Source organism: Mustela erminea, chromosome 13 (genome assembly GCF_009829155.1).
Source record: "Mustela erminea isolate mMusErm1 chromosome 13, mMusErm1.Pri, whole genome shotgun sequence".
NCBI lineage: Eukaryota > Metazoa > Chordata > Mammalia > Carnivora > Mustelidae > Mustela > Mustela erminea.
In genome coordinates, this window is record NC_045626.1 from 30,816,842 (window position 1) to 30,844,825 (window position 27,984).

Below are 27,984 nucleotides of genomic sequence, written 5' to 3' on the forward strand. Positions count from 1 at the left end.
CCGGCCTGGGTCATGCTCCCAGGGTCCTGGGATTGAGCCCCCAAGTCGGGCTCCCCGATCCATGAAGAGCCTGCTTCTCCCTCTCCCACTCCCCCTGCTTGTGTTCCCTCTCTTGGCATCTCTCTCTGTGTCAAATAAATAAATAAAATCTTAAAAAAATAAAAGCCAGCCAAAAAATTTCCCTCATGCAATCTGCCCACTCTTATTTGTCTTGAAATACATTATATGACCTATTTTATGTGAAAACCTATCCTCCATCATGTATTTGGGAAGCTCAGGTATCCGCCTCCTGCCTCTTCAAGGGTAACAGCCAAAAACTTTTCTTCTTCAACTACATGTACTAAGTATGGGTATACTTCTGGCATCTTGCAAAATATTTTTATATATCAATTCTACCATTAACATGTTAGCTAAACTCTCTACCTCTTGCTCTGAGCATTATTACTATTATCTGTGAATGTTATGCTCCACCTTTGGGTCACTGTTGGAAATAGAAAATGATGAGGTGCACAGAATGACTCCAGGTGTGGCCACGAAGTCCCAGGTGAACAGTGATGCACTGGGATGTTGTGTAACTGCTCTTTAGTACAACGGACACTTTCATGTTTCACTTAATCAGGTATGTGACCCTGACAAAGCACCTTAATGTTTCCAAGCCTCACTTTCTAAACTGCAAAATAGGTGATTACTGCTAATTACCTTATAAGATAGAAGTAAGAGATAATACATTTAATATTTAGCACAGTACCAGGTACACAGTCTGGTACACAATGTCTGCTGTCATTGTAACTATTTCCAAATAAGCTATAGATGAGTGTGTCAAGCAAAATAACTAAAAAACCTCAATTAAATCAAGAATGATTACATCCATAGCCTTGTCCCATTTTGGAAGATATGACCCCTGAGGAAAAAAATCATTTTAGTCTGAATGTAAAGCCAAAGCTATCTAATATCTATTTAATAAGATAAATTAAGCTACTTAATATCTAATAGCCAGGTCTTTTAAAGGTGTTTACAAATGTTAATCTTAAATACTTCAAATACCACTTTAAAAAAAAATTGTTAAATACTACACTCTGTTCAAAAATAAATATTAACTGCCATCTTAAAGATGTTTAAAATATACTGAATTGGTATTTATATCCCTTATATCTGAGACCACAACTGCCAGGAATTAGTAAAATTAAATATTAAAGGGATAAGCAATCTTATTATTTGCAACTCTTCCCAGGCACTGTTCTTACAATGAAAAACTAAATAATACATTAAGTTGGAAATTCTATACAATTTTGAAAATGAGAAAGAACTTCAGGTCTGCCAAGGCCAAGTAATTAAAAAAAAGTCCAAATGTAAGGCAATACTGATACCAAATTTAAGTAAAATTCATAGATACTGGTGCTATTTTCACACAACGGTAAAGAAAACTAGGCTGAAAATGATCGGCAGTAGAGAGCAGACATTGTACTACATCTAGGACATGGAGTTCATAGATAAAGAAAAAGAACAGTTTATACATGAATATTCATATTAACAAGTTTCCCAAGTTTTAAATACTATCATCACCCAGTTATGGAATAAGTGGCCATTATCAGTGCAACCACTGCACTGAAAACCAGTTTTCCATTTATCCATATCATCTCCTTGCCTTTTTTTTTTTTTTTTTTAACATACCAGGTTTAAAATGTTCTGTTCAAATTGGGGGAACTGATGGAAGTCTCATAAGAACTTTTTAAACAAATGTTTATCTAACTAGTATAGTAAATGACAGCTAGGAGGTGAGGGGAGAAAGAATTACAATTAGATATAGAGAGCAAGGGACCTGCAGAGAATTGAAAAAGGGTGTTGTTTCCTCAAAAATAACAAGTAGAAGCTAAGTGAAATGGTTCCTCTAGCTCACACCGGGGCTACCTACAAGGCATCCATCTGGCACGCATCTGGTAAGAAGTTACTAGTGAGGCTCTTACCCCACCTATTCACATCAAAAGAGCTCAGCGAAGTGTGTAATGAAATTATTTGTTCACTTAGCTTTCTTCCCCAAACTAAACTCTTCCTGAACCATTAAGAGTCTTACAATCAAGAACCTTGCTTTATTTATTTTTGTAGAGCACTGAAACCTAGGATAATGCCTACCAAGCAAAGGCACCCAGTGAGACTAGTTTGCATGTATTTAACCGATGATATCTCAATTTCACATTTACAGCTTAGACAACTTTTATAAACATTGTTAATACAAGAAATTTCCTTCTAGAAACCAGAGAGTTCTTGCAGGAAGTTGTTTTGTTTTAAAATTTTTGTATCTTTGTTTCCATGAACACCTACAAAAATTAACAGAGGCTGAATCTGGATCACCTAGATCCTTGCTACTTAGTACTATACTGTAATTTCACTGTTTTTGATTGGGTTGGTATTAAACAGCAAGGCTACTTCAATTGTTTCAGGCTAATAGTAATAAAAGCAGAAGTGGTTGGTTATATCTTGAAAGTACATGACACCATCCTGAACAAAGGTTATAAAGTAGTTCAAGGAGAGAAAAGCTGTATAAGCATATTCACATGGGACACAATATTAATAGCACCCTGACCTCAAACTCACACTATACTATCTGCACCATATTCACCCTCCAAATGACAATTTAGTTTCAGCATTACTTCATCCGTCACAATAATGTTGCTGGATTACATCTTGCTAGTCTGTAACATGATTTAATTTATAATCTGTTTTTACCTTATAGTTATAGAAGAATAGATGCATAAGAAGTTAATATCAGGTTTTATGTTGTACATAGTTTAAATTATAAAATGTAATTATCAACACAATGGGTTTTACTTCTATTTAAAACAGTTCTGTGTCTTACTCACAACTGAAAAACACCGTTTCTGAATTCCAAAATGTGCTTCAGAGGTTCCCAACCACAAATAAAATTGATTTTTGGAGAAATCCATAGACTTCACCAAATTCCCAAGGGAACTCCATGATTCCATAAAGATAAGAAACTACTTTTAGAGTAAGGAGTTTGATAATTGTAGGACTTACTGGGAAAGCTTCATCTCCTAATCCTTTGAAGTTCAAGGGAGTATGCTATCATTGAATTTTCCGTGATTTGGTAAAAAGTCCCTGATCAACTTCTGTTAAGGATTTCACTGCCTTCAACTACACAGGTATCTTCTGTTCCGTTAATCTAAGCTCTTCATTTTGTGCTTTACTCTGAGTTCCCATTTGTCTTCTACAATTTGTTGGACAAATACCATTCTACCCTTCAAGGCTTAAAGAGATGAGAAGCTTATGATATTATAGGTACAGATAAAGTTTCCTTGGTTTTATTTAATTATTTAAATAATGTTTTGTTTTGGGGTAACTGAGTAGCTCAGTCAGTTAAGAGGCTGACTGCTGGTGTGGTCTCAGGTCTCAGGCCATGATCTCAGGGTCATGGGATCCCGCCCCCTGCTGGGCTCTTTGCTTAGAGGAGAGTCGGTTTGAGGGATTTCTCTCCTTCTGCCCCTCCCCCAATCTGCACATGCTCTCTCTCTGAAATAAACGAATCTTTTAAAAAAAATGTTTTGTTACCAATATAATTTCTAATGATACTCAGCACTTGAGCAGATAACTTATCTGACCTAACTTTGATTCAAAACTGATTTTTTAAAATAAATCATGCTATCCTAATATCAAACTGTATTAGCCATCACACAAGGCTTACTTAGTGGGATCCATCTCTTAATAGGAAACCTAACCACTTTTCTCCATTTCACTACAGGCATTACTGGAACGCCAATGTCAGCTCTGCGTCACTGCTTGCAAATGGAGAGTATCCTTCTTAGAAGAAAACTCTCAAAGAACAGGATTACTGCTTAATTATATGGCATAAAAGATTCAGTATCTAACAATGAAACCATTATTATGCTTTGCAAGTTCAAAGAGTCATGTATTCTGAGAAGAGGCTATTAATGTTTTAAGGAAATTCATCCTCGCTGGTACCAAAGGGAATGGCTCTTTCAAACTTAATGTCTAAAGTGAAACTTGTAATGATTTTAAAAACGCACTTCATGAAATTAAAAAAAAATGTTTAATTAAGAAGTTCAGAAAGTACGGATTTACTCAAATCTATTAACAAATCTATTAATCTTAAACAGTCAAGAGATAAAGTGTACATAAAACAAACTGAATGTTGATTGTAATTACCTCCTTTTGTCCCTGACTTGCAATACAAAGGGAGTAAGAGGTGCTAATTAAGTTTCCTTGTTATCTGAATAAGTGACATTAACTTATTTCTAAAATTGTGGTTCAAAGCGTCTGTAGTTCTTGGATTAAAGAGAACAGATACTGCTGAAATGAACAGTATTTCATAGGAGAGCTTTTTTTATATTTCCCTTTTGTCTATCCAATAATTACAAACAACCAATCTCAAAATTGTACTTATTTCATTTTTTTACACCTCTGCTTAATCCTTCTACCTGACTCTCTTCTTCTGTTCCCCATAATCCAAACTCTATTTTTGAAAACCCTACACAATACTCAAATTGAAATATTCTTCCCTGCCACTCTATATTAAGTTTCCCACTCTTCAGTTTCTTTGCATACGACCTGACATTTTACTATTTTTCCACAAAATGCCTTTATTTCTTACATGAATGTTGTATTTTTCTTATGTGAATATCTTAGCATGAAACCCAGGAAAAAAAGAAGGTGGTGAACCACCAACCACTTACTGATGCAATGGAAGCTATATTTTTGGAATTAAAAATACTCCCTAAGCTACACTCCCAATACTCCTACTTAATAGTTAGTTAAGCCCTTATAATATTAGTTAGAGCTATTTTCACTTACAGTTAAAAGCACAGTAGTAATGAAATATTTTTCAGTTTTTCAGTTTTTGAATAATGAAGAACAATAAGACATACCTAAGTACAGATCAGTACAGACACTCCAATTATCTGCTAAGTATTTCCTATAATTTTTTTCGCATTCAACTGTTAAGATCTTAGGTTTCTTATGAATAGGGACGAAATTAAGCTAACTAATGAAAAGGGGGCAAACTATTCAAGAAAAAACAATTTTTAAATGCTATGTATTTTCATTTTCCCTGTAGTCATTAAAGTATTAAAATCAATAAAGGTTTCTCAGACCCTACCATATGTACTGAGTGAGAAACTGAGCCTAAGGCCCAGCAATCTGTAATTTAACTTCCTCTCTAGGTGATACTGATACAAGCCAAAGCTTGAGGACTTCTGACCTACTTTATACTGACTAATGCAACTCTCAACTGCAGGTAAGTCACTATAGAGGGGACACTGGCTAGGAGAATTACCTCAGTGAATTAAAATTCATATTCAATACTAATGGTTACAGTTTCCCTGTGTTGTATAACCCCATTACTTTAAAAATTGACACATTTTTATGTTCAAGGGTTACTAAAAAATGTAGTAACTTTTTATTAATCTAATTTATGGTTGCTAGTCTATGGTAGAATTTGAATGCTTTAAAGTACAATTTAACCCTGTCCCAAATCATTCATTACAAAAGAAAACAAATGCAGTATCTACCCAACTTTAAGAACTATATCACCTAATAAGAAAACTTAAAAAAAAAAAAAAGGAATATCTTAATCTACAGTTTTACTTCAACTTTTAAGCTTTGTCATGTTAAAGGTGATACAAAAGGAGGTAGACTGATTTGTCTCCACAATGTGACCTTCAACCAATCTACCACAGGTAACCTGTGCTACCTGCAAAGGCATTGCTTATTTCAGCTTCTGGGTATTTTTACTAGAATGTGTGCTTTTTTCCACTTATATCCCATAGAAACCCAACACATTCTTCATGACTCAGTCTAAGTTACTTTCTCCATGAAGTAATTTCCAGCCCCTTAAGCACAAAGAGTGTAACACTTTATCACTCTTTATTACTTCTAATGAGAAGAAACAATGACCTTCTAAAATAAACTTATGCAAACAAACAAACAAAAAAGAAAAACAGGACCCTTTACAACAACCATTAACATTTTCCCTATGACAGGTTTCAGTAAACATAAGAAGGCTGACTTCCTGATACTGAATATTCAAGAACCTTTCAAAAACTCAGATTTTAAACAATGTCTAAAAGAAAACTATTCACATGAACATAAGTCCTTCTCATTATCTAACCATCTAAAGTAATGATTAATAAAGACTATAAAAGTATTTATAGATTAAAAGGGGGTGGTCTCATGCACCTGGTTCTCTTTTGCATACATGAACTGAGAAAAAACAATCAAATTGGTAAAAAACAAATACTATGCCCATAGTCTATAGAAAAATAAGTGTAGGCTGGAAACAGATTATCCCAGAAAACCTAAGGATGGTTAAAAATACATGAAAAACTTACTTCATTTATTCCTTTTAAAAGCATTTACTGGGTGCCTACTAAATGCATAAAACTTTTTATGCCCCCTTCTCTCAAGTCCCAGAGAATAAATAAGCACATTAAGAAAGTAAGTCTATATAGATTTAGATTTTACAGTGTATTTTATCTACCAAACTAATTAACTTAAATACAAATAGCTTAGGAAGTGCCACCATTTGAACAGTTAACAAAATTCTTTCTAGGTGAGATTTTGAACTACTGTGTTATGCCCCATGGTGAAGAAAGAAAAACAAAACACAGAATCAAACATGTTTCTTTTCAAAATCTCAAGGTTTACCTTAAAACACAGAAAGAATAAGATAAAATCAATGATCAAATTGGCTGTTTCTCTTTTATAAACCTTCCAATACTGGGGCACCTTGGTTGTTCAGTCTCTTAAGTGTCCAACTCTTAATTTCGACTCAAGTCATAAACTCAGGGTCCTGAGATCAAGCCCCACATCAGGCTCCATGCTGGGCATGGAGTCTGCTTAAGATTCTCTGTCCCTCCCTCCCTTTGCCCACACCCCTCTCAAAAGTAAACAAATAAAACAAGCAAATAAACTAATAAATAATAAACAAGTAAATAAACAAATAAACCTTCCTATACTACCAAAATAAAAAGCCAGTCAAAACATAATTTAAAAGGCAGTAACCTTAAAAGAGTTTGGATTTTATGATGGGAAAAAAGGAATTTTTGAAGGTTTTTTTTTTATGTCTAAATTTATGACTCCAAATAAAAGCTTCGTAAGCCAAAAAGGAAAATATTCTTTTTTCCTGGTAGTGAAACAAACAAAACCATAACAGTTAGCCAGCCATGAAGGAATGTTTACTATAAGCTCCAGACACACAAAAACTCTACCACATTATCTTACTCAACCCTCACACTACCACCAAAGAGAGGTTCTGTTATCTGCACATTCAGAAAAGTGACTGAGTCACAGATGTAAGTCACTTACCCAAAGTAACCCAACGGTGGAGGGACAATTTAAACCCTAAGACTTTTACTTTAGAGCCTGAATATTAACTCCTATGTGAGAATGTTCCTCAGAATTAAAAAAGAAAGTAAGTCAATTTCATATAAAATTAAAGAATGATAAAGAAGAAAAGTGCCCAATTAGGCTAACAACGACTTTCTTAACTTCAAGCTTTCCGACAAAAGATTCATAGTATTTATTACTCTGAAGTGCTGAGACAGACAAAAAGCCACCAACTCCTCTCATTACACAAAACGACAACTCCAGATTGGATGAGCCATCCTTGGGACGTACAAAGAACTTTTCCATTTACTACAGACACCAAGTTCCTTGTTCCACTTGTGAATGTTTTTCAGTTACTTAAATACTAATATTAAAAGTTAATCCTATTATAAAGTCTGTATATCATAAAGAACAAAGTTTTTCAGTTATACTGGTCTTGTTTTTTCCCCTCAAATCTTAGAAAAATAAAAAGCAAAAAACAAAACAAAACTTTCCCAAGAGTTGAGATAAACTCATATTATGTTCTATTTGAGCCCTGCCACAATTGAATTACCCTGGATAAACTTCTGAAAGCTTCCTCAAAGGACACCAACTCTGAAAAAAACTTTTTCAATTCCACTGTAGAGCCTAAATTTTTAATTTCTTGCCCAGAAAATGCTACATCACTGGATTAATAAGTGAAATACCATTCACTCCAAATTTGCTTCAGGAAAACAATGTTGTAAGGGACCACAGGGCAATACACTGACAAAGGAATGTCCAGACTTTCACTTCTAGGATGGACACACATCGCCCTCTGCTGGACAAGCTAAGGATACTTCAACTATGCAAAAGTATCCACAAACCAATAAATACAGTAAAACAAAACAAAAAAACTTCTGGGAAATCTGGAATCGAGACTCACATTTTGCATTTTTGCACATTATTGTATAAATTTTACAATTATTTCTATGTTGTGAAACACTTTCCTCCACACACTTCTAAAGTTACCAGTCTGACCTTTTTGTGTCTCATCTAAATTTATAGGTAGAACAGTGTGTTGGGGGTAAATCCCTAAGAGATCCCCAGTAAAATGAAATTTAGCAGTCTTCTTCCTCTCTGTTCCATCTCTCTTACCGGGGAACTAGAAATAGATCAATCAGTGGAACTGTGATTACCATTTCAAACCACTTTCATCCCGAAGAAGAGACATAGACACTGTATCTATTCAGGCTGGTAAATCAGAGGACAGAAGGTATTTTGTTTTGAAGAATGAGAGAAATGTTATTTTTCATTAAAAAAAAATTTTTTTTTCTCCTCCAAGACTGAGATTGGAGGGTTATAGAAGAGAATCTCAAATTTTAACATGTCATAGTCGGTGTTGAAGGCATAAGGGATCTAAAACAAATGAAGGAAAGGCTTCATGATATTTGAGGCATTTTAAATACAAGTACTGAAGTGTATTTCCTGCAATGAACCACATTCAAAATTCACTTTCAACATATAATAGTTGTCTAAACTATACAAAGTCTAATTACAACATATATGTAATTAATACAACTTAATATCCCTTTGAAATACGGACTTTCAGTAAAAAATGCATATAAACACCAAAAAACCTCAAAATAAATCATAAATTCTTAGAAGTCACAGAATGCATTTTATTTTCATTTGTCTTGACATATTTGGTGTTTCCTTACATATATCATTCAAACTGAACTTGAAAATTAAAAACATTTATGCTAGTAAGACTTAACATGATAACTGTATGATATAAATGGATGAAATAACAAAAGATGAGTTAAGAAAAAATAACTGAAAAAAACGCTATTTCTTAAGAGTGTGTGTCTCTCATCTAGCACGAGGTAAGGTTTGGATTTTTAAAGTCAAAGTTAGAGCACCCTCTAGTGGAAAACTGGTGACAAGATGCTTAAAACCTGATTCTGAAATTTTTATACTTCTAATTCCATTAAAACAAGTAACCGTGATAAGTAACTGACCACAGAAGTATATTAAATTGACTCCACTTTCCAAATCTTATTCCTAAAATATCCCTATCAAAATATACACACACACAACAGAAGAGTTCTCAAAGTTCAAAAGAAAGAGGCCTATTATTTAACAATTTCCAAATGAAGAGACAACATAAGTGAAAATAACATTATAAACGTAATGCTACTCTATACAGCAGATAATTCCAACGTAATTACCAAATGATTACAACACAAAAACAAATGGAATCACTCTGGCACTCTGATTCTTAACCCACTGAGCCACCCAGGCGCCCCAGGCACTCTGATTCTTATGATTAAAAGATTTAACTGAAAAAGGCAGTTAAGGGACAACACGACAACTTTTTCCAACTTACAGTTCTCTCCAAACACACTGCAATATCTTATAAATATCGTTTGCTAAATTGGCAAATTTGGCAAGAACCTCTATGGCATTCCTTAGTCCTGGTTAGTAAAACTGCCTGGCCTTGACAGAGACATGGTTTCCACATGCAATTTCTTTTTTCTTCTTTTTCTTTGTTTAAAATAATTTATTTGAGAGAGAGAGGATGAGAGAGACAGAGCATGAGGGGCAGAGGGAGAAGCAGACTCCCTGGTGAGCAGGGAGCCCGATGAGGAACTCAATCCTGGGACTTAACCCACTGAGCCACCCAGATGCCCCCCCCCACATGCAGTCTCTACCATAGATAATTTTTCACACTAAGCAAAACGAAATATATGAAATTCCAGATGATGAAAATTAATAGGGTTAGTCGCATATAATTAGACTAATTTGATGTATGAAGATACATTTGATGCGTTAAATTCTTGGTATCACATTTTGAAGGAATACTAACAAAACAGAAAATGTTCTTACCTAAGAGACCATTTTAAGAGTAATTTAAAATCTATTTTCTGTGGAAGGTTTGAGGTACTTGAATTATTTAGCCCAGGAAGAAAAGACTACACAGAGAGTGCAATATTTACTCATTCATTAAGTCAACAGTGATTTATCAATCACTTTAGCTAGGTGTTGTTCAAGGCTCTGCAGGTACAGGAGCAAACCAGATGGACAAGGTCCCTGCTCTCATGGAACCTGCGTCCTGAATAGGAGATGATGATAAGAAGTCAACAAGGCCCACAAAGACCTTGATTTAGCCTATTCTCTTCTTTTTGGTATCCCCAATACCTAGAACAATACCCGACACACAGGAGGTGCTCAGTAAATATTTGCTGAATTATACAAAAAGAAGGGCTTTGGCTAGTGGTTAAGTGCTTCAAAGAAAACAAAACTATAATAGAGTAATGGAGAAGGGCAGTATCCACCTTTTCAGATAAGACAGTTAAAATGGCTCTTCTTAGGAGATGCCCCTGGAATTTAGGCTTACTAACCAAAGATGGACTTGAAATGATTTGAGAGAAGAGCTTTCCAGAGAGAAAAACAACAGGGGCATTTGCCTGAGGCAGGAATAGTCTGACATTCACTCATTCAATCTGGTCAGTATGGGGAAGCCACAAATTTACCACAGTGAAGAGCTCAGATTCTATTCAGATAGTTTGGGCAAAAGGCGTTGGTGGCTTCAAATGGGGTCAAGGCAGTGGAAATGAAGAGAGTGGGTAACTTAATGATCCATTTTGGAGAAGAGTAGACACGATCTGCTAATACGTTTAATAATGAGACGATGCCAAGAGTAAAATTAAAAATGACTCTCAAGCCTGGGGCTTAAACAACTGGGTGGATGATGTACAATTTCCTGAGACAGAAAAAATGAAGTGAGGAGCAGGTATTATTATGCAGGTAATGGAGGAAGGGAACAACTTTTACAACTGGCCACCTAACTGGGATGTCAAGTAAGTGGTTGGATATTTCAGGCTGAAGCTTCACGAAATGGACTGAACTACAGAGCTGTAAGTTTGGAAGTTGTGTGCTTAGAGATGGTGTTAAAGCCACGGGCTCAAGAGTTAACAGAAAGAGAGGGATTAGAATGATTATTCCATGGAACTCCAAGGGGAAAAGCAAAAAATTAAAGATAAGGGTTAATGTGAGTTAAGTACAGTTTGTAAGTAAGAGAAAGAACATTTTGACACTCTAACTAGAGCTTTACAGTAAGAGACTCAACTGCATGCATACATTATGGGCCTTCTACTCAAGGAGGCATTTTTAGAAGTAAGGGTTAGATGACCACCTGTTATTACTAAGTGATTCTTAAAAGGGATGAGAGTTTCCTTCAAACGTTACTGAAAGATCCCCTTCCTCCTTGGTAAAGGAAAGATCCCCTTCCTCCTTGGTAAAGGCTTGTTTTAGCAACCTATTGTCCCCATAGCCTGATGGCAAAACATTGTCTGTGGTCACCTGGTCTGTCAAAAGGAAAGACAAATGAGAAACCAAATGTACCGGGACTTTCCAGAGTGCTGTCCCAAGGAACCGCCAGAACGCCCTGACCCCAACGCCCAGTCATGCCTGAATCAAATTAATCAATTAGACTCCTGTAACCATGCATACCTGCTTCTGTAGGATCGCTTCCCGCCACCGCTTCCCGCCAGAACAAACCGTTATGTCCTTGCCTTGAACACAGTGCCTGACAATGCTTGATTTAAGTTAACCAATCAGATCCCTGTAACCAAGCATCTGCTTCTGTAAACTCGCTTCCCGCCACCCCAACCTTGCCCTATATAATCTGCTCCCCAACTTAGCCCGGCGCGCTCAGCCCACAAAGGCTGATGCGTCCGCAGGCTCCTGTGTACCTCTTGCAGTTTGCATCCAGTGGAGGCGTGCTGTTTGATTCTTGGGTGTGGCTCCAGAGTCTTTCATTATCATATAAAGGAACTTTTAAGACATATATGATTTATTTCCACTTATGTAACTTATTTTGTTACTAAGCAGATTCCACAGTAAAAATCACTGGCATATAAAATGTATGTATGTGCTAGTAGCCACTAGTTGTTACCTGTTTTTGTTAGCAAAAGGTTATCCAGATGTCTGTCTCCAACTCCAAGTATGTATGTAATCACACAATATCCAGCTGCAAAGTAACAGTTCAAAACAAAAAATAGTGAAAAACACATGCAAACCAGGTTAAAACACACAAATGAATATAAAAGCAGTCTGTGTTACTTTAATTTCAATTTGAGGACTACTTTTTGATACCTCACCTAAATTCACAAATATGGCATCTTCTTTGATTCTATGAAGAGTTTATCACTTGAAACTCAATATAAATTACTATTTGCATGAGAAATAACATCCTGTAGAATTTTGTCAAATTACAAAAGTCACTTGTATCAAAAGTTAATTCAGGCTTCAGCAGCCTTAATTATAACATGATTCTCCCACTTCTCATTTCAAATTGGACACATGTTACAGTTGACAGCAAAAAAGAAGTATCTACAGAAATACACATAATGAAATCAATCATCCCACTACCCTATTATCTATAAGATAACAAAAGTAAATGCAGGGTTTAAAAGGAAAATCTTTAGAGAAACAATTGTGAAGTGTCAGCAGATAGAAAAACAACAGAATTCATGTGAGTGGTTAACAGCACTTAAGAAGTTCAAAGCATAATCCTCTTAAGTACTCAGAAAAATTACATGAGCAGAGCCAGGGGCAAAGTCACTCACTGACTCTAGCTTTATTCTTTTATCTTTCTCTTCTAAAAAGTCTGGAAACCTGTCATGTGTTGAAAATGCTCAAACAAAATAAAGCAAATAACACCTTTTTGAAGGTTATTTTCTTCCATTCTATTGCCTGAGAAGATATACAACTGGCAAACATACAGATGACTATACCAGTATTTACAAAAACATATTTATCTCAGTTAGTATGTAGAAAAAAAGACTGGACCACCTGTTAATGACTAAATTAATTTCACTGGGTTAATCTTTAATTATTAATTAACTAATCACAGTTACAACTTATGGAAGGTTACTTAGGTACGCACATTACATCCATTATCTCTAACCCTTATAATGATGCCAATGAAGTACTACACTACCATCCAAATGAAAACAACTGAGGTTCCAGAGTTAACAAGACTGCGCAAGGTCACTGGGCTGGAATTTATTCTAAAGTTCTTGCTCAGGCCACTTCCACACTATAAAGCCCATGTTCCCCAAAATGGCTATTTAGATAGGTGTAATACTGCCCAAGATATTTAAACTCAAGTTTATTTGTTCAGAATAACTAACCATGTTCTACAGATAAAATTCTATAGTATATGTATTTGAAACTATATCCATATGTACAGAATGTAGGAAAGCATACTATCATTCAAAAAAATGCTTCTACTAACACTTTTCACTTAACTGTAACAAAATCAGTTACTCTCAAAATAGAGCCTGTGGTGTGACAGGACCTAGTCATTCGCCCATGCACTGTCCTCTCTATGCTTCTTCCTTAACACAAAACCAGGATGTGGGGGGTGAGACTGTGCCTAGGTAACAGAATGTGTTTCCCAGCCTCGCCTGCACTTAGGCATGCCCAGGGAACTAAGTAAATGTAGCTCTGTGATGAGTGTTTTCAAAGACAGAGCAGACTGAGTCAAGGAGTGGGCCTTTTAGGCTTTTTCTCCAGGCTAGCTAGACCGCAAACCTGATGACTGTGTTGGCAAAAGTCATTTAGGACATAGGGAAAAGGCCAAGAGAATCACAAAAACCTTGGCTGGCCCTAACATCTATAAGCAGCTGAAACAACCACAGTGGCTGACATCTGGGATTCCTACAAAAGATAATGACCTGTGTGTATAAACCACTACAGGTTATGTGAACTTCAGCTGAATTCAACCACTGACACACTGAGTGATCCACTGAGGAACTTGAGGGTCACTGACTTAAAGGATGAGCAAATATAGCTTGATGGCCAAAGTTGGACCCCTTTTTTTATAGTTTATAAAGAAAGTTTACTGGAAGTCAGCCACACCCAGCCACATATTTCTTTCTTTCTTCCTTTTTTTTTTTTGTAAGATTTTATTTATTTGACAGAAAGAGATCACAAGTGGACAGAGAGGCAAGCAGAGAGAGAGAGAGAGAAGGAAGCAGGCTCCTTGCGGAGCAGAGAGCCCGATGTGGGACTCGATCCCAGGACCCTGAGATCATGACCTCAGCTAAAGGCAGAAGCTTAACCCATTGGGCCACCCAGGTGCCCCGCATATTTCTTGAGCACCACAATGACCTGGTCGAATGGCTGCACCAGAGACCACGTGGCCTGAATCTGGGCTACAGTATTTTCTACATGGCTTGTGAGAAAAAGTGGTCTGACTCTTGATCTGCAGAGCAGCTTATCAAAACATGAGACACAGACTGGAAGCATCACCCTCACCTAGAAGCTTGATAAAAACACAGATGCTTAGGACACACTTCAGTCTTGCTGCATCAGAATTTCTAGAAGCAGTGGTCATACACAAGAGAAGGTTGTTATATACAAGAGAAGGTTGGAAAGTCCTCTCTAGTGCTTTAATGTACATAAGAATCCCCTGGGAATCCTATTAAAATGAAGATTCCAATCAGAACATGAGGGGCCAAGCACTGGGATTCACCAACACGAACACGCTTCCAGACGAAGCCGAAGCTGCCGGTCTGTGGCTTGGACGTGCAGCAGCGGCACGCTCTAACACTGCTGCCAAATGTGCAATTCCGCAAGTGACTACTGGCTCCCCACAGAACACCCAGTAAGTGACTTACCCAGGGATGCTGAGTCTGGTATTCACAAATAGAACTTATAAGCACTGAGTACACTGAGCTCTCTAAGATGTGAGCCATTTGGAAATCTGGTTTGTCGCTCAATACTCGGGAAGGATACAAACTCCTACTGATAATGTGCTTACAAGGACAACTGAACCGCAATTTTCAAAAAGTACATCACTATGTACCAATGCACTTGAGCTACTATTTGGTACAATGTCCTTTTTTGTTAATTATAAATTAGCTTTGTTTCAAATTGTTTAGCTGTCCCTACAGAGTAGTAACGATTCATATGTGCAGCAACAGTACTTTTGACCTAAAAGTTTTTATGTAACTTGACATGCCATAAATTTTGCCTGTCTCTATTGATAGGGCAAGATGTTTTGATAAACTACTATCACTTCATTTGCTTTCACAATAACATTTCGTTGTTATTACTGGATTATTTTCTAGTGGAAACGGGAAATGTATGGAAAAGCACCTTATACCCTGCCTCAGTGGGCTGGGGCCATAAATGTTTTCGATGGATATTTTTTTAGGTCAAGTGAGATACCATATGATCTTCCCTCTTTCACATTTATATACATGGTGGGGGTGTGAATTCAGAGTGTTCCAATAATTCAAACTGTCAATGCTTAAGAGAAAGAATACATACTGAAAAAGACAATTAAGAGTGGGATGATCTCCAGAAATTTTTAGGACACAGATAATAGATTCAGAACACCTAGGATGGCACAGTGTAGATCAAGGGATTTTTAGAGGAACTGAAGCTATTCTTTAACTTCAGTGGAAATACTATACCTGTCCAAGAGAATCTTGTCCAAAGGATGCTGTCCATTAGTATTACGACCCCATGTGAAATGTATTCAAATTAGTTTTTAATACAACTTTGATTTAAAGTAAAATACAGAGAAATATTAGACAACTAAGCAATAATTTCCCTTTACTTAGTAAAGATATGTGTGTGAGAGTAAGTAGCATTCTCACATTTACTAGCATGATATAGACTTGACACCTTGCATAATCCGGAAATGTCACCCTAACTATTATTACTTTCTTCTTACACTCTGCCCACGACCCAAAACTTTACTTTCTAAAATGAAAGTTACACATACATCTATATGATAGTGTCCAATAACCAGATTCTAGTACAAAGTAGCTAACAACTTATTAATCACTAACTCCTCTAATGAAAAATTAAAGTAATGACTTTCAACCTCTGATATAACCTGGAATGCTACCAAACTCACTGAAACACAAATGATGATTTTGTAACACAGCAAGATATATATGAAACAGAAGGCTAATCAAAATAAGATGAAGAGAAGACCTACCATCAATCAATTATCAGGGAATGAATAAATGTGTAACACTGGGGAAAAAAGACAGGAACAAGATCCAATTTGAATTTAAGTGTCCAAGAGGTATAATTTAAATCGCTATTTTTTTTTTAATGAAAAAGCCAGTCATATTTTCATTAGGTCTTGGGAAAAAATAGAACACTATATAAAAGGTACAACACTCTGACATGTATCCGCAATATACTGTTCTAGTAATTTTATTAAAATTTTCAAATTTTAGTCAATATTTATAGATGACATGTGTGTATATATATTTCAACTAGAAAAAGTTAGCATTCTTTATCAAACAGATTTATGATGTAAAAAAGTTTACAGTAACTATCTAAAAGTTCAGTAAGAAGACACAAGGTAATTGTTGGAAAGCATGTGAAATACCTCATGTAACAAGATACTGAGAACTGGATAAAGATAAAGAGACAGGGGCACCTGGATGGCTCAGTGGGTTAAAGCCTCTGCCTTTGGCTCAGGTCATGGTCTCAGGGTCCTGGGATCGAGCCCTGCATCAGGCTCTCTGCTCAGCAGGAAGCCTCCTTACCACTCCCCCTCTGCCTGCCTCTCTGCCTGCTTGTTCTCTGCCAACTAAATAAATAAATAAAATCTTTCAAAAAAAAAAAAAGAGAGACACAAATTCTTTTTTTTTTTTTTAAAAGATTTTATTTATTCATTTGACAGACAGAGATCACAAGCAGGCAGAGAGGCAGGCAGAGAGAGAGGAAAGGAAGCAGGCTCCCCACCAAGCAGAGAGCCGGACATGGGGCTCGATCCCAGGACCCTGGGATCATGACATGAGCCAAAGGCAGAGGCTTCAACCCACTGAGCCACCCAGGCGCCCCGAGCCACATATTCTTTAACATACTTTTCATTCAAGGTAGGAACTACAGCCCCTCCCTTTGGGTCCAGGCAGGCTCTGTGACTTTTCAGTCCAGGCCTTCAGAAACCAACAATTTCTACTTCCTGTCTCTTAGAGTTCCTCTTGGAACCCAGTTCTGAGAAGCCCAAGCCACAGAGAGGCCATGTACAGGAGATCTGATCAGCAAGCCTTGTTATAAAAGACAGTATGATCTGTCATGTGAGTAATCTTAGATGTCCAGCCTGTCTTTAAATAATATGTAATTTTTTCAGAAAAGAGAAAACAGAACTGAAGGTCTGAAAAAACAGGAAAGAAAAGAAAGAGGAAAAGGAAAGAAAAGAATGAAAGCAGGGAAGGTAGGAGAGAAAGATAAGAAAAATCCAGAGTGGGAGAGCAAAGGTAAATAAAAAGAAAGAATACATTTTCTCTGGAATGTTTTGATTTTTTTTAGTTCTTAAATCTACACTGTATGTGGTCATTTTTACGGATAAACACAGTTACATGTAACATGTTATATTCCTTCAGTAAAAGTAAGATCAAAACCGTAAAGGATTTTAATATACATACATATTTTATTTTGGTGCTTCTAAAGTTCCCAGGAATATTACATGTTCTTTATACTTCTAAGCCAAACCTACAACATCAAGTATAAATTTGGGGAGAAATTATGTTGTCTAAAATAATCTAGAGTACTACTTCACAGGAACATTGTGAAAAATATTTTAAAAATGCCATGTATAAGAAGCAGTTTACAAGACATAAAATGACATGAAAATTTAAATGTAATTGTTACATGTCTATTAAACCCCTTACTTGCTTCCCCCTAACTTAAGGATAGGTATAAACAGGAACATAACCATAAAGTTTTAATAAAATAAGAATGACTTATTATATACCATATCCCATCCAGGGCTCAAATCTAGTATCAACTCCTTTATTAACCCTCCCTTAAACAATCCAGTTACTAAAAACAAACAAAAAACAAAAAAACCTCTTCAGAAAATCTTGAAAAAATCCTCTAGAATATAAACTTCATGAGGATAGGTAGGCATAAATGATCAAAACATATGAATTAATCTCTATGGCATTCTACCACTTACTTATTTCCAGGAAGGCACCATAAAATAAAATATCTTGAGAGGCATCCTTCTAACACAGCTCTTGAGATTTATCTAAACCATAATTATTGCTGAGATTTTTCCCACAGTCTACTAACTGCAGTTAAGCAAACACAGGGAAAATCTAGGGGAAAATTAACAGCTTCCAGGAAGAGATAACTTGTAATTTTAGCACAGTTAACCCATTAAAGACTAAATAGACTTTACACCTTGTTACTACTATTATGTCAAAACATTAATGACTTCTTTTATCAGGATTTTGTATCTTTTAATCATCTTCTTATAGAGAATTTTAATCTGCCATGATTGAAATGTCTACATCCTCCCAAAATTCACACAATGAAATCCTAATGCCTAGTGTGATGGTTTTAGGAGGTGCTGACCATCCTAAAAACTCAAAAACGAGAGCCCACAGAGCTCTCTATCCCATTCTGCCAGATGAAAATACAACAAAAAGTCTTCCATCCCAAAAAGGCTCTCTCCTGACCATGCTGGTATACCCTATCCTGGACTTCCAGCCTATAAGCTAACCTCTGGTATTTTGTTATAGCAGCCCACAAGGACTAAGATAAAATCCTACAAAGTGCTAAATGTAAATGTGTATGAAAACGGCAACACTGGGATAGCCTACTTCCTTGACTCCACCGTACCAATGGAAAGCAGAGTTTGAAAAACTTACCACAGCTTTTAACATATGTGTCCATAACTTCAGCACTAATGCCATTTGGCCCATTCTCACTTGGTGCATACTTTCTAAAGAAGTTCTGAAAAGATAAAATTTACATGTTTACAAATTCAGTATAATCCTTAAGCAAATCAGACATTTTGAAATTATAAGAAATGACCAAATGTGTAATCTAAAGCTTAGTCAGTAATTATAAAATGTGGACTTTAAAAAGTATACTCCAAGAATAAGTCTTATTAATATGCTTACAGACAGTTAAGATAAAAAAAAAAGTATGCTGCTACTTTCATATCTTAGGGAAAACATTACATAAAATTAAATAAATTTACTGCTATTTCTTTATAGTCAATTTATCCTTTTCTTTTACCTTTCTTCCGAATGTAAAAAATGAGGGTTTTCTGGTACCATATATTCCCCTTAAAATGAACATGAGTTATTAAAATTATCTTTTAAGTATAACTTCTGTTAGCATTAAAAAACCTCCAGTTATAAAACAAATAAGGGGATGTAAAGTATATCACAGGAAATATGGTCAATAATATTGTTAATAACTTGGTGACAGATGGTGATTAGTCACATGGTGACCATTTCATAATTATATATTGCTAATCACTGTGCTGTACACCTCAAAGCAAGATGATATTGTTAATGTCAACTATATGCCAATAAAAAAAGCTCAGTAAAATTACACCCAAAATTGTTAATTAATTAGAATGCAAATGCTAATTTGTAAATTAATTAGAATGCAAGTGCTAATTCTTACAGAAAATTAATGGAAAGATAAATATAAGAGAGATGTGAACTGAACAAAAGAATTACAGGGGACAATAAATACACTAGAGTGTCGAAAGAGTCTGGAATCAATGTGGAAAACAGTGTTTTGCTTTGTTTCTGACTACCAACTGGAACTATTCCCTTACTTATTAAATGTTGAAGAAAAACAGTATATATTATTAAAAAATACAAGTAACATACTGCTAAAAAAAAATTATCCTATGTTTCAGCTTTTCTGAAAGTCCTTTCACAAAGGACTATGTCTTGAATATATAAAGAATTCCTATACATCAATAAAAACACAAATAACCCAACAGTAAAATGAACAAAAGTTGTAAATAAGCATGTCACAGAAGAAATAAATGACCTAAACATATATATATTAAGTGCTCAACCTTGTGAGTAATTAGGGAAATGCAAATGAAAACAAAAATAAAATACTAAAATTCAGAAGTCTGACAATACAAAAAAAATTTACAAATTAAAAAAAATAATAAAAGTTTAACAATACCAAGATTAGGCAAAGATGTATAGCAACGAGAAATGGAACATTTTTTTCCAAAAACAACCATTTTGGAAAATAGCTTTTAATTATCTACTGAAGTTGAACATGAGAATAACCCATGACTTGGCAAAACTATTTACAGAGATCAGATATGAAAACCAAGAATCAATATACAAACTACCACTGGCCTTATTTTATTAAGTAATAATTGCACAAGGCAACATAATAACTGACAATTTTATTAAACAATTACTTCAGTTAGAAACTATATTAAAGATCTACCTATACTTCACATCATCTTCAAAACAATTCTAGAGGTAGGTACTATTAATTATAACCCAAATTTTACAGATGAAGAAACTGAGACCTGAAGGGTATGTTAGGGGTTCAAGGCCTCCTACATGTGTTACATGGAGTCACAGACTCAACATATGGTTGGTACCACAACTGACACTTAGCACACACAGTAGATCCATCACAGGACAAGTACACATGCAAAGTCTGGAGAAACCCACGTGTAAGCCTCCTGACTCTCTTCTGTGAGGGGATACACTGATCATATTTATTACTTTTCTTCAACAATTAAAAAAAAGGCAGGAATATGGGTGCAATATTTCTCTCCAGGAAAGCCTACTGGAGGTATTACTCAAGGTTTTTATTGGGAGCTGGTCATATAGGTACCCTCTGTCTAGCAACTGCCAAAATTCTAGAAGGAAAGCAAGTTGTTTGCTATAAATCACATATCACAAACAGTCTAGGCACACTGAACTACTCTTATCAGTTAGGGAACAGAGGAACAACACACTGAAACCAAGTTCACAGATACCAGGCAAAGGCTACCCTAGCAAGTGGGCTTTTCCAATGATAAGACCCTCAAATCGGCTATATTAACTCTTCTTTGCACAAAGGGTTAAGAAGCCACTCAAGGTTTACAGTTGAAAAGCTGCATGGCCAAACTCCAACCCCAGGCAGTTCCATGTTTTGAGCACAAACTTTTTTCCTTTTTTTTTTTTTTCCCATTTCCTCCCCACCCTACCTCCTCTCCAGTAACCATCTGTTTGTTCTCTATAGTTAGGAATATTTTTTTTGTCTTTTTTTCCTTTGTTCATTTGTTTTGTCTCTTGAGTTTTACATATGAATGATATCATATGGTATTTGTCTTTATCTGACTGGCTTATTTTACCTATCATTATACCTTTTTTTTTCCATTATACTTTTCTAGATCCATCTATGTTGTTGCAAATGGCAAGATGTCATTCTTTTTTACGGTGGAATAATATTCCATTGTGTATGGTGTGTGTGTGTATGTGTGTGTGTGTGTGTATCCCACCTCTTTTTTACCCATTCATCTATTGATAGACACTTGGGCTACTGCCATAAATTTAGCTACTGTAAATAAAGCTGCAATAAACAAAGGTGTATATATACCCCTTCCCTTCAATTTAGTGTTTTCATTTTTCAGTTAAACACCCAGTAGTGGGATTACTGGATCGTAGGATAGTTCTACTTTTAATTTTTTGAGTAACCTCCATACTGTCTGCCACAATAGCTCTACCACTCTGCAATCTCACCAACAGTGTACCAGGGTTCTATTTTCTCTAACTCCTTGCCAAGACTTGTTACTTGAGTCTGATTTTAGTCATTCTGATGGTGTGCAGTGGTAGCTCACTGTGGTTTTGGTTTGTATTTTTCTGATGATGAATGATGTTGAGCATCTTTTCATGTGTCTATTGGCCATTTGGATGTTGTCTTTGGAGAAATGTCTGTTCATGTCTTCTGCCCATGTTTTAATTGCATTGTTTGATTTTGGGGGTATTGAGTTGTGTAAGTTATTTATATATTTTGGATATTAACCCTTTATCAGATATGTCATTTGCAAAAATCTTCTGGTTGTCACTTAGTTTTGTTACTTCATAGCTGTTACTATGAAGAAGCTTTTTGTTTTGATGTAATCCCAACAGTTTATTTTTGCTTTTGTTTCCCTTGCCTCAGGAGATGGCTCTAAAAGAATGCTGCTATAGCTGATGTCAGAGAAATTAGTGCCTGTGCTTTCCTATAGGATATTTATGGTTTCAAGTCCTTAAGCCATTTTGAGTTTATTTTTGTATGTGGTGTAAGGAGTGGCCCATTTTCATTCTTTTGCATGTAGCTGTCCAGTTCTCCCAACACCATTTGTTAAAGAGACTTTTCCCATTGCAAATTCTTGCCTCTTTTGTCAAAGATTAATTGACCACATAATCATGGGTTTATTTCTTTGGTTTCTATTCTGTTCCATTAATCAATGTCTATTTTTGTGCCAGTACCATACTGTTTTGATTACTACAGCTTTGTAATATAATCTAAGGTCTGGAATTATGATACCTCTAGTTCTGTTTTTCTTCTTCAAGACTGCTTTGTCTATTTAAGATCTTTTGTGGTGCCACAGAAATTTTAGAATTGTTTGTTCTTGTTCTGTGAAAAATGCTGTTGGTATTTTGGTAGGGATTGCATTAAGTGTGCATACTGCTTGGATAGTATAGACATTTTTACAATATTTGTTCTTTCAATCTGAACATGGATTGTCTTTCCATTCCTTGTGTCATCTTCAATTTACCAGTGTTTTATAGCTTCTAGGGTACAGGTCTTTTTTAACTCTTGGATTCCTAGGTCTTTTATTTTATTATTTCTGGTGCAATTTTAAGTGGAATTGTTTTCCTAATTTCTCTTTCTGCTGCTTCATTATCAGTGTATAGGAATGCAACAGATTTCTGCATATTGATTTTGCATCCTGTAACTTTACTGAATTCATTTATCAGTTCTAGGAAGCTATTATCTCTCATGAACATAGATGCAAAAATCCTCAAAAAATATTAGCAACTGAATTCAAGAATACATTAGAGGGCACCTGGGTGGTTCAGTTGGTTAAGCAACTGCCTCCAGCTCAGGTCATGGTCCTGGAGTCCCGGGATCGAGTCCCACATCGGGCTCCCTGCTTTGCAGGGGTCTGCTTCTCCCTCTGACCCTCTCCCCTCCCATGCTCTCTCTCTCACTCTCTCTCTCTCTCAAATAAATAAATAAAATCTTAAACACACACACACACAATTAGAAAAATCATGCACCACAATCAAGTGGATTTATTCCTGGGATGTAAGGGTGGTTCAATATTCACAAACTGATCAACATGATATGTCACATCAGTAAGGGAAAAGATGAAAATCCTATGATCATTTCAAAAGATGCACAAAAAGATTTGACAAAGTACAACATTCATTCATGATAAAAACCCTCAACAATGTGGGTTTAGAAGGAACAAATCTCAACATATATAGACCATATGTGAAAAAAAACATAGCTCACATCATACTCAGTGGGGAAAAACTGACAGTCTTTTTCCTAAGGTCAGGAGTAAGACAAGGATGTCCACTCTCACCACCCTCGTTCAAATAGTACTGGGAGTCCTAGCCACGGCAGTTATACAACAAAAATAAATAAAAGGCATCTGAATTGGTAACAAAGAAGTAAAACTTTCACTATTTACTATATATTTGGGAGACCTTAAGGACTTCAGTAAGCCTGAGCTTTTAACCACTGCATGTGACTGTTCCCTAAACCAAAGAACAGAATAACCACTTGCTTTGCCAAGAAATCAGAGTAATGCTTTTCTGCAAATCTAAACTCCATACTGAATTACTGTGACATGTTAAACTAAGAAAGACAAAAACACACTGTAGCAAATATCCTGTCAAGTCCTTCTCATATTATCTTTCATCTCAGGTATATCGGGTTTTCTGTGCAAATTACATACTTTTTTCCCACTGGAAGAAAGAAAAATCGTATTTAAAAAACAACCAAAATAAACTATTGAGATGTGATAAGAAGTAATCCATGTATTTAAAGTGTAAAAAATTTCAAAGACACACGTGTCATGATTCTAGAAACTGCTTACCTTTTCTTACATTAAAGGACAGCAATGAGGCTGGAGGGTCATTTTTTTTTATTAATTATTTTTATTAACATATAATGTATTACTTGCCCCAGGGGTATATGTCCGTGAATTGTCGGGCTTACACATTTCACAGCACTCACCATATCACATACCCTCCCCAATGTCCAGAACTCAACTCAACCCCTCTCCCCTCAGCAACCCTCAGTTTGTTTTGTAAGATTAAGAGTCTCTTATGGTTGAAGTCAGGGTCTTACAAACAAATGTTCGAACCATGTAGGAGCAATACTATGTAGTACTGTTCTGAATGACAACAAAAATTGGAAATAATCAAATGTTCAATTAGGATTAAAAAATTATAGAATTTTCCTAATTTGGAATATAACCATAAACGAATATATTTTTAATTTAATTAATTCCTGCTTCCCTATTACATGCCAGGCACCACTGAAGGAATTGAGTATCTGTATGTACTAACAAGAAAGAATTTCCACCTGTTAGCACTGTTTACGTCCAAGGAAAGGAAAACAATGTGAGGGGAAAATGGTGATAAAAGGAGACATTTAACTGTATTTATTTTTTATAAAGATTGCAATTTTTAGGAAAGTAATATATTCAAGAATTATATAACTCATTTAAAATTAGTTCTGTACCTGAATGCTTCCTTCTGTATCAAGAACTTCAGCAACAGGAACTGACTGGATAAACTGCATGAAGCCTGCACAGAAATATATGCATTGAATTAAGCACAACTATTGATTAAGCAATAAAAATAATGGTTCTACTAAGAATAACCCTCATTTTCAAATGCATACACTACATACCTGAACAACTTAAAGAGGTCTCTAAACAATATACTTAGACTGGCATTTAAGTCACAGGAACTGTAAGAAAACTTTTATTTCAATAAAGCTGATTTATCTGTATGTTTCTCCAGGACAGTTTCCATTACTGTATACAAGGAAGAGAAAAGAATAGCTAAGCTTCCTAAATTGGGCACAAAAATTTCTTCTTTCTGTACTTTTGTAACATATACCAATTAAAAATATTCCTAATTTAAAATCACTTTAAGAAATCTTAAGTTATGTAATATCAATTGCCTAAGCCTAAAACTGAATTATGTAGTTTGGCTTTTTTAATCTAATATTCCATTTTCTAACATTTCCTAGAAATGATAGAAGAAGAAAGTATAAAACCCTTATAGTACCAAAAAGAAAGAGAAGAGGACATTACATGGGAGAACAAGAAGGAGAAAAGGTAAGTGTAGTAAGTCTAGAGACCACAACAGTAGTATAAAACAACAAATCTATGAAAATATCAAAGTTGAATGAAGGAAACTACTGTATACTCCTTTAGAGTAAGGAAAGTCTCATTCATTGCTGAATTACAAACAGGGAATAGTCTGCATTAATTCACTTGAAAGATATTTATTGTCTTTCTCCCATGTAGTAAATACTTGGCCACATAAAAAGCATAGCTTTGACCCTGCCTTTACAGACTATATGAGCCTGCAAGTGTTACTGGGATAAATACTAGGAAGAAGAGGGTTCTATGAAAGAGAAAAGTGTAGGGAGACATAAACCACCACAGAGATCAGAGGGCATCAGACATTTGGGCCATGTTTTGAAGGATAATGAAAGTTAATAGGTAAAGCTGTGGAGGAATGGATGCTAAAGATGATGACCAAATCATACATGAAAACTGTAGGCTGAAAAGAGCACGGTGTGTTTGAGAAAATGGAAGGTGGCCCGTGTGGCTAACGCCTGGGAAGCAAGGGGGAGACTGGCCAAAAGAGAGGCTTGAGAAACGGGCACACGAGCGTGTCACAGCAAGCCAGAACTTGTGAACCAAGCTAAGGCTTTTGTGTTTGTCCAAAGAGCAAAAGGAAGTGAATAAATCAATTTATGCAGGACAGTCAAAGAACATAAGTACACTTTAAACAAGATCATTATATTTTTTAAATTTTTTTAAAATTTATTTGAGAGAGAGAGAGAGAATGAGAGGGAGAGAGGTCAGCAGGCGAAGCAGACTCCCTACTGAGCAGGGAGCCCGTTGTGGGATTCGATCCTGGGACTCCATGATCATGACCTGAGCCAAAGGCAGATGCTTAACCAACTGAGCCACCCAGACACCCAACAAGATCATTCTGAGAGAAAAATGAGAAGAGGAATTATCCCACCAAAAAGATTTGAGGGTGGCCCCGGGAAGACCAGGAAAACTAAAACAGATACTTTTGTTGTTCCCAGTTACCTAAGGTAGAAGCTCTGAGAGGAACAAGACTAGGGAATTTACAACGGGTTTTAGGTAAGCATTCCTAAGGAATCATCTATCAAAGTTCCAGAGGTTATTCCATCCTAGAAAGACTTAGATGCCATAAATCTATATTAAAAAAAAAATTAGTTAGGAAGGCATCATCATTTGCTGAATGGCTTTTTTAAGCAGAGCACTATACAAAGCCACTTTGCATCATAGTAACTCTCAAATGATGATTCAGGACAAAAATTACTACGTAAGAAACTACTGTGAACTCTAAGTGGCTTTGAAGGCAAATAAATACAGTACAAAGGTGTTAATTTTTCCTTACAGATACGCTGTTTAATGTTTTTAAGAGGAAGCAAGGGAGAAAAGAAGAGGCACAATCAGTCTTCAGTGCTACAAATTAATTCAATCTCTAATGTTCTCCACTTTCAATTAAAAGAGGAAAAGCAGCCTCATTGGATGTTGAAATAAAAAACCATGGTGTAACGTAAACTTACCATGTTTTGTACTGGTGGCTAATACCTTGTAGGGCGTTAACTTCAAATCCAGATTTTCTTTCCGTAGCAGCTTTTGATCAAAAGATAAAATATGTTAACCAAATATAAAGACTGTTCTAAAAAGTTTTGTAGGCAAGTATTGTAATAGCTTAACGTAAGAGATTTAGGCAATAAATCTAAATTGAAATTTAACTAAATTCATCAGTTAATTTTACTTAGATCATTGAAATAAACTTATTAAGCACTTACTTGATGGTATGCCAATTTTTTTTATCTTATTCTAAATCACTGTTGATATATTTCAATGAACAGTAGGTTTCCTCCAACTCATTTAAGCAGTTCTCTCTAGTCACTAAGTATTTCAGAACTCACAAAAAGGAAAATGAGGGCAAGTATTTAAAGACGGGCAGGGATGCAATTTAAAGAATAAAAAGAAAAAAATAAAGAACAAAAAGATCTAGCAAGAGAAAGGGAATTACTAAACATGACATCAAAAGAACTTAGCTGAGAAGAAAGTTTTAATAAAAAGAAATGCATGCAGTTTCATTTAATACTCATCACAAGAGTCACTCTGCAGTGTACAAAAACAACTACACTTGGTCAAGGTCAAGTAGAAACTGCTGAGCTTCCTAGGATTGTACCTGAATGTTAAAAATACTTCTGAGTCCATACACAGTGTATACACTAAACTACAGTTTTCCAAAATTAAAAAATGTTCCCTGCCAACATAAGGTTATATAGTCACCTTGTCCATGAGTGAAATGATTTGAAGAATAAGTTGATCTTGCCGTAAATCATCCCCATGCTTAAATATAACTGGGTATTTGCCTCCATCTTCCGTCTTAAAGAATAACTGCGCAGGCATAAGAGCACTCTGGAAATAAAAATATTGTTTTCAAATTTGGATATAAATCAATGCACAAAGATTTACTATACACAGGAGGAAATGGTGACCTGTAAGGTAAACAAGTAAGTTACCAGAACCTAAAGAAACCAGATGGGCTGGCA

The 27,984-nt window shown here is 35.7% G+C and overlaps 1 protein-coding gene and 2 long non-coding RNA genes across 8 annotated transcripts in view; 2 read left to right on the forward strand and 1 right to left on the reverse strand.

The window, feature by feature from the left end:
* PIK3C3 (phosphatidylinositol 3-kinase catalytic subunit type 3) overlaps positions 1-27,984 on the reverse strand; it is a 140,405-nt gene that overhangs the window by 26,892 nt on the left and 85,529 nt on the right. For 4 of the 6 annotated variants that reach the window (XR_004277974.1, XR_004277973.1, XM_032310044.1 and 1 more), the window contains exons 17-21: positions 27,722-27,850; positions 26,977-27,046; positions 24,874-24,938; positions 19,014-19,098; positions 12,275-12,349 (exon numbers count right to left, since the gene is read on the reverse strand). Coding sequence is in view for 4 of the 6 variants with exons in the window: in XM_032310044.1 (XP_032165935.1) it covers positions 12,275-12,349; positions 19,014-19,098; positions 24,874-24,938; positions 26,977-27,046; positions 27,722-27,850 (424 nt within the window). In the remaining 2 variants the exon portion in view is untranslated. Of the gene's footprint in view, positions 1-12,274; positions 12,350-16,330; positions 16,378-17,795; positions 17,851-19,013; positions 19,099-24,873; positions 24,939-26,976; positions 27,047-27,721; positions 27,851-27,984 lie in introns of those variants that run through there. The other 2 variants (XM_032310046.1, XM_032310047.1) reach the window with 2 other exon arrangements.
* On the forward strand, positions 171-17,524 carry LOC116571744. The gene is made up of 3 exons (XR_004277978.1): positions 171-619; positions 3,755-5,266; positions 17,489-17,524. It is a non-coding gene; the product is annotated as an uncharacterized LOC116571744 (long non-coding RNA).
* Positions 17,586-26,961, forward strand: LOC116571745. The gene is made up of 3 exons (XR_004277979.1): positions 17,586-17,615; positions 25,390-25,477; positions 26,807-26,961. It is a non-coding gene; the product is annotated as an uncharacterized LOC116571745 (long non-coding RNA).